Raw genomic sequence first — 7,582 nt, 5'->3', positions numbered from 1 at the left:
TGCACACTTTCTGTAAATCATATGAACTTCATTTCACGTCTCAAATATCACTGTGTTTGTCCCCTATACAGTATGATATATTTAACTGATTTTTTTAGTCCAAACAATCAATGATTTATAAAGGTAAATCAGAAAAATTAACAAGACTGCCCAAACTTTCCCACCCCACTGTATGTTTATGATTAGGCTCTGTCACACAATACTGTAACTTTTTTGACAACCTATGCCAAGTTATGGACATTTTAAAAGACATCTACAATGAAGATGGAATTWAAAAAAAATCAACCAGAAGCCTTATTTAGGCATGGACATACTGTTATGCCAACTATAACTTTTAATAKTAATTTAGACATAAAAAAGTTTCATAAGTTGGCATAAAATGTCTAAAAAATTATAGTGACAGAGTCTTAACCCTCTATGCCACCAGCCCCAGAGACACAACGCTTTGTCAGTTTCTCTGTGTCTGTTGAAAGAGGCCTTCTGACAAGACCTCTGACCCTCCAAACATTACTTCTGACCATTCCACCTGACCATGAACTTTATCCCTCCTCTCATGACCTCTAACACTACTGAATGACCTCTGACCCTCAGGTCATCTTTTACAACTGAACTGGTTTTATTTAAAGTTACTTTTGACCTGAATTATTGTTGCTATTGATATTTTCAAGGTCTGATCAAAAAGGCTACAACTGCATCACTTCCTTTCATAGGATGGTTTTAATATGCATTCTTTCAAAAGAATACCAGTCGTTTCATTTCATCTTGTTTTTCACAGGTACTGTTTCTGTGAAATACATCTGACTGTGACTCATTTGTGCAGATGTTCAAACTCTTCTGAAGTTACAAAACAAAGTTCGGGTAAAAGCTGGAATCTGTCAGAGGGTCACACGCTGTACACAGAGCTACCACCACAGATAAGAAGTGCTGGAACTACGGCAGCTGCTCCTCAGTGGCCTTGAAGCTGTTCGAAGTGTTTGATATCTAGAACTGAACTAGATCAATCATTTGCCAAGCTCAGTAACAGGGATGGAGCCAGAGAGGTGGCACACGTCACCCCTGAAACCTGACTGGCCACCCCAGTTGATTGATAAGCTACTGCATGTGACTTTAAAAGATGCATAGTTAGAGTTAGGATATATTTGTGTAAAGACACAAACAACATGTACAATTCATGCTAAAACATCTGAAAACACCTGAATGTCAGAATTTACTGATAGAATTTACAATTCGTACGTCCTGTTATTAAAGTAAAGAGGCAGATCCATCCACGGATGATAACTAGAATAGCTGCATTTCCATTGCAAATGTACGCAAAACTTTGTCGATATTCTGTTAATGTTGAAAAACAGTTTCGCAACTGTGGTGTTTCCATTAAGTAAGAAATGCTATTAAAGTCACGCGTGAATACGTTTGTTCTCGTGAAGTCATTACAAACACGGCGGCAATGGATGTGCAATGGACCACGGCAATGGACCACGACAGTAGCCATCAGAGGACACGTCTGCATCTTGTCGAGGCTTTCCGAGTGACAAGCCCCTTATAACTTGGGACCTATGCAGTGTTTTTGGGAAATTGTAGTCGGTGAGTTTACTGCTTTCTTTTACAACTTCGGTGATTTCACTACTTCAACTTCCTGTTMTCTTCTTCATCYTTGTCTTTTTAGCCAGTAYAAACAGCCGGTTATTGATCARGTGACTCCCGTGATGCGAAAAAAGTGTTTCCATTGCAGTTTGGCGAAAAACACCAATTTCGATACAGCCGAAAAACCACCTCATCCTAGCGCAAYAARCTTTTGTCAAAAAAAGGACYTTTTTTCGACATTGACGTGTTTCCATTGAGCAAATTTGTTTRCGAAATTCTAATTTGCGCWTTTTCATGGCCAATGGAAATYCAGCTAATTATAACATCAGTGTGTAACAAAGATAAAGACTGGGATAACTAAAGAAATATGGGTTATGAAACTATTAAAGGTACGTTCCTTAGGTACCAGGTTTGAGAAACAGAATAAGTTTCTTTATTTGGATGTCCGCCTTGAAAATCTTTGGTCATCTGTTGCATAAATATGTAGCTTCACCACTGCTGTAATCTTTACATCACAGAATTTTACATTAAAAAGCCAAAAACCAGCTGACAAGTGCTTCATATTTTTGGTCAGATCACTAGGTGATAGTAAGCATGTGGAAACCTGTCAGCAGRCACGGTTTCTAAAATCTGTGTTGATCCGGATCATTGAACTTAAAACAAAGCGTTTAAAATCTTCATTTGGAAAATACTGTTTTAAAAGTATCAGTTTTTCTCACCAAAAGGTCTGAGTATGGACAGGGTGAGCAAACAGCAGATGTTTTTTTCTGGTAATCAGCGTCATGTAGATAGTGTCCAAATGATCATTTATGAAAAAAATATTTCCTTAATTACTTAGATCGTTTTGTTTTCTTCCTCTTTCCTATTTTCTGAGATCAAAACACTCAGAGCACATCAGTGTTCAGTCTGCCGTGACTAGGAACTGAACTTAAATTGATTACATTTAAAATATTGTTCTTAATCAACGTGATATCTGSATCTATACAATGTGTGTATTGAAGAGATGATTCACCCCAACATGTAAACATGTAATAATTAGTCAGAATAAAAAAAACTGTTATCTATTACCCATAAACTATTTTAGGTTTTGTAAAATTACAATTCCACTGGAAAACAAAAAACAAAGCAAWACAGAAACAGCTTCTCTTACCTTGTTGTAGTTTCCAGATTTAATGCCAAGTGGGACCTTACTCTGTAAAACAAATTTTTGGTTTTATTTTATTTGTTTTCCACACCAGCCTAAATCAGGTTTAGTGGATTCACCTGTAACTGTGTTTGTATTAAGTTAGAAATACACCACAAGTGTTGGTACCCCTCTGTTATTGACTGAAAACCCCARAATGGTACAGAGATAACGTGAAACTGACAAAAGTAATAATAATAATAATAAATATAAATTTACCAAAATTTAAACATTGCTTTTGAACAGTGTTTAACACAACTAAATTACTGTATATTAAAAAACCAGTGAAACAGGCCTGGACAAAAATGATGGTACCTGTAACTTAATATTTCATTGCACAACCTTTTCAGGGAATCAAAGTCTTTCTTTCCCTGTCCACAGCTGTTTCTGTCCACCTGCCCAGCTCCTTCAACAGGATGTACATCAGGGCTCAGAAAAACACTTCAGACCAGTCCGGTGTTTGGTTTTGATCCAGTCTTAGCGTTTTAGCTTTGTGTTTCGTTTTATCCAGATGGAAGACACATAACCTGCTACGATGACCAAACTTTCTAACCAGGCACCATATTTATCTCTGTAGAGTGCCTTGATAGTCTTGAGAATACACCGTGTCCTGCACAGATTCAAGACACCCTGTGCAAGATGCAGCAAAGCAGCTCCAGAACAGAACCAAGCCTGCTCCATGTTTCACTGTGTCATGATCTGTGTTCATTTTCCTTAGTTTTCTAGTGTTTCAGTGTTCCCTTGTGTATCTCTGCCCTGCTCCAGCCCAGCACTTCCTCACCTGTTTCCTCTTGTGTCTCATCCAAGTGTTTCTTGTTGTCCTTAATTAGTTTGCCTTTATATTCTGTGTCCTGTCTCCAGTGTTTGTCCGTTCATTGTGTTGCATTCCCTCAGCCTGTGTGTCTTCCGTGCTTCCTCGTGATCTTGTTCCTCCAGAGAAGTGTTTTTGTGAGTTTTGCTGCCACAACAGCCCTCCTTTGTTCCTCTAATAAAACTTTTTGTTACATTTTGGCTTTTGCCTGCACCCTGGGTCATTCTGCCTGCACACAACCTTACACACTGTAGGTCCAGGGTTCTGTTTCTGGTTTCATGTTCTGGTATGTGAACAAAAAGTTGATGTCACTTGTTGCCAAAAATTTTGTCTCATCTGTCCAGAGGAAATTCTCCCAGAAGATTTGTGGCAAATTCCAGTCTCACTTTTTTATGTTTTGGTGTCCTCCTCGGCTCTTTCTTTAACTCCACTTTGACTCAAACAGTGACCCATAGTTCAGTCTGACACTGACCTTGGAGTTCCATCTCTTTGGAAGTTGTTCTGAGTTCTTTGGTTACCATTACTATTCTCCTTCCCTTCAGTTTGTCATCAGTTTACTGCAACCATGTTCCAGCGAGGTTGTCTCCTGTGCTATGGGCCTTAAACCCCTGAATAATCTGTGCAGCTGTAATCAAAGGAGCAACCAGCTGCTTGGAGATGGTCTTATAGCCTTTACCTTTAAATCTTCTGGGACAACTTGGCTTCCTGTGCTCAGTGTGTGCTACAAACCATGTCACCAAACAGCACACTGACTACATTTAATCCTTTAAAGCAGGGGTTTTCAAAGTCTCTGAGAGGGTAAATCCCCTCTCAGAGAGCAAACAAACCATAAGCCCCACYAAAAAATATTCTAACCATTTACATAATATCAATTAATATTGACAAGAGCAGTGTGGTTTTGGTCCTTGTTGTGGAACAGCGGACCAGCTCTACACCCTTAGCAAGGTCTTGGAGGGTGCATGGGAGTTCGCCCAACCAGTCTACATGTGTTTTGTGGGCTTGGAGAAGACGTTCGACCGTGTCCCAAGGGGACTCCTGTGGGGGGTATTCTGGGAGTATGGGGTACCAGGCCCGTTGATACAGACTGTCCCTGTACAACTGGTGCCAGAGCTTGGTCCGCATTGCCGGTAGTAAGTCGGACTCATTTCCGGTGAGAGTTGGACTCCGCCAAGGCTGCCCTTTGTCATTGATTCTGTTCATAACTTTTATGGACAGAATTTCTAGGTGCAGCCAAGGTGTTGAGGGGATCCTTTTCGGTGACCTTAGGATCACATCTCTGCTTTTTGCAGATGATGTGGTCCTATTGGCTTCATCAGATCGTGATCTACAGCTCTCACTGGAGTGGTTTGCAGGCGAGTGTGAAGCGGTTGGGATGAGGATCAGTGCCTCCAAATCTGAGACCATGGTATTGAGCCGAAAACCGGTAGCGTGCCACCTCCGGGTCAGGAAGGAGGTCCTGCCCCAAGTGGAGGAGTTCAAGTATCTGGGGYTCTTGTTCACAAATGAGGGAAGAATGGAGCGGGAGATCCGGATTGGGGCTGCGTCTGCAATGATGCGGGCGCTGTACCGGTCTGTCGTGGTGAAGCGGGAGCTGAGCCAGAAGGCAAAGCTCTCGGTTTACCGGTCGGTCTACGTTCCTACCCTCATCTHTGGTCACGYYCTTTAGGTAGTGACCGAAAGAACGAGATTGCGGATACAAGTGGCCGAAATSAGTTTCCTCTGCAGGGTGTCTGGGCTCTCCCTTAGKAACAGGGTGAGAAGCTCAGTCATCCAGGAGGGACTCAGAGTAGAGTCGCTGCTCCTCCACGTTGAGAGGAGCCACTTGAGGTGGTTCATCTGGTTAGGATGCCTCCTAGATGCCTACCCGGTGAGGTGTTCCAGGCACGTCCCACTGGGAGGAGGCCCAGAGGAAGACCCAGGACACGCTGGAGGGACTGTGTTTCTCAGCTGGCCTGGGAACACCTTGGGATTCCCCCAGAGGAGCTGGTCCAAGTGTCTGGAGAGAGGGAAGTCTGGGTCTCTCTGCTTAGYCTGCTGCCCCCGAGACCTGATCCCGGATAAGAGGAAGAAAATGGACGGACGGACGGACAATAAATATTGATATTATTTCTGTTACAGTTTTTGTTGTTGCTATAACGTTCTTTTCATACTTTAAAAAAATTGTTCACATTATTAAAAGCGTTTTAAACACCTGTGTTTTTTTAATAAATTTAGCATGTTTTCTTTTTAAATCACCTTAACAGTCCTTTTAGGTAATGTTCACACTGCGAGTAAATGTGGCCCAAAACCGATTGTTTTTAGCTTCTATACAATGTATCAGATGTTTTACAAAGCAGATCCGAAGTTCCYAACACTCATACCTCATTTAATCTGACGCTTACATAACGTCACTGAGGAAGTCYTGAGCTGATCGATCCATGTATTTATAAAAAGGTACAAACCTCACCTCATGCAGTTTCAATCACAAAACTCTGCAGGGCTTCAGCTACAGATCAAAAGTCCAGTTGCTTCATCTTCGTTAGTTTGTTTTCTCAAAATAACTCTGTTGAACCACATTTCAAAAGCAATGGGAGATTTTCATTGGTTAATTTTTAGTAAATATTTATTTATTTAGTATTACTTTTGTCAGTTTCAAGTTATCTTAGTGATCAGTGTGGGTTTTTCTGTCATTAACACAGGGGTGGCAACAATTTTTAATGTGTGTGTTGAGCTTATGTTTATTCAAGTAAAGATGAATATTGTGAAACGTTGTGAAAGCTGTAATAAAATCTATGACTTGTTCAGTAAAAAGGGACAGATGTTGGATTGTATGGAACAGGTCTGAGTTTGTTTGACCTCTAACCTCAGGGCAGGGCTCCACATGACAGTCTTTGATGGAGCAGTGTCCATCATCAGGCCAGAAAGGACACGGTCGCTTCAGGTTCACCTGAAGGAAACAGAGTCACTGTGGTTTAAAGATTTAAACAAAGTCCAAACCTTTGATGGAGTCATCCTGACCCGTGGAAACACCACACAATCTGCAGTTTTTACAGTTGACAAGTTTGGAGTATACAGTCACACAATGAATTAAATTTACCTACTACACCTGATGAGGGACCAAATCCAGTAAAACCAACTGAKTCTAATTCTTATGAGGGAGACACATGGACAACAATCAGGTTGTTGTTCCTGTCATTTGCACAAACATCTGCTTCTCTAAGTTACTTCCTGTTTCCCACTCTCTCTTTATTATTGGCTGATTGGCAACATGTGGTTACAACTAGGCCAGTATTCACTCCTGATCTACAAGCAACAATCTGAATTTATCTTAGGGTGTGTTCACACCAGGAAAGTTGTTTGGTCTGGACCAAAAGTGGACTTTATTTTTTTTGTTTGGTGTGGTTTGCATTCACACTGCTTTTTTTGCAAATGAACTATAACTTGTAAAAAAAAGCCAAGAGGTGACGATCATTGCTCCCATTGACATTCTTTATGAGACATTCTTTATCCAKAGGTCATGTAAATTAATTCATCATTAATTAGAGGCTTGAAGACAAACTGTTAATCTGATATAAACTTTTTAAAACAGGTGAATTACTGACATTTAAAGACAGAAGTATGTCCACAGAGTCCTTGTGTGTGCAGCAACACTTACCCTGTAGTACCTGAAGTAGTCTCTCTCAGTCAGCTTCTTGATGCGAGGGTAAATCTTGAAGTTGTTGAAGACGTCGATGCTTTCCACATCACAGAAGCAGTCATCCAGGACTCCTGTCAGCTGAGCACAGCAGAAACAACTCAAATATTAAACGGGAAAGGATTTTGGTTCTACAAAAAACAAAATTACTTTTACGTTTTGACCAACATTATATACAGGTGCTGGTCATAAAATTAGAATATCATGAAAAAGTAGATTTATTTCAGTAATTCCATTTAAAAAGTGAAACTTGTATATTATATTCATACATTACATACAAACTCATATAAGTTTATAGACATTGCTTTCAGGCCTTTGGAAGTTTTATCAGCCC

General features: G+C 40.5%; 1 protein-coding gene across 1 annotated transcript in view; it reads right to left on the bottom strand.

Moving 5' to 3' along the window:
* Positions 1–7,582, bottom strand: part of ero1b (endoplasmic reticulum oxidoreductase 1 beta) — a gene marked incomplete in the record, with an annotated part of 60,322 nt that overhangs the window by 40,542 nt on the left and 12,198 nt on the right. The window contains 3 exon segments of the mRNA XM_014028449.1: positions 2,732–2,773; positions 6,418–6,501; positions 7,210–7,329. Coding sequence (XP_013883903.1) covers positions 2,732–2,773; positions 6,418–6,501; positions 7,210–7,329 — 246 coding nt within the window.

The sequence above is a fragment of the Austrofundulus limnaeus genome, unplaced genomic scaffold (assembly GCF_001266775.1).
Source record: "Austrofundulus limnaeus strain Quisiro unplaced genomic scaffold, Austrofundulus_limnaeus-1.0 Scaffold764, whole genome shotgun sequence".
Lineage (NCBI taxonomy): Eukaryota > Metazoa > Chordata > Actinopteri > Cyprinodontiformes > Rivulidae > Austrofundulus > Austrofundulus limnaeus.
The sequence above is the reverse complement of the archived record's forward strand: the minus strand, read 5'-3'. Positions and strand labels throughout refer to the sequence as shown.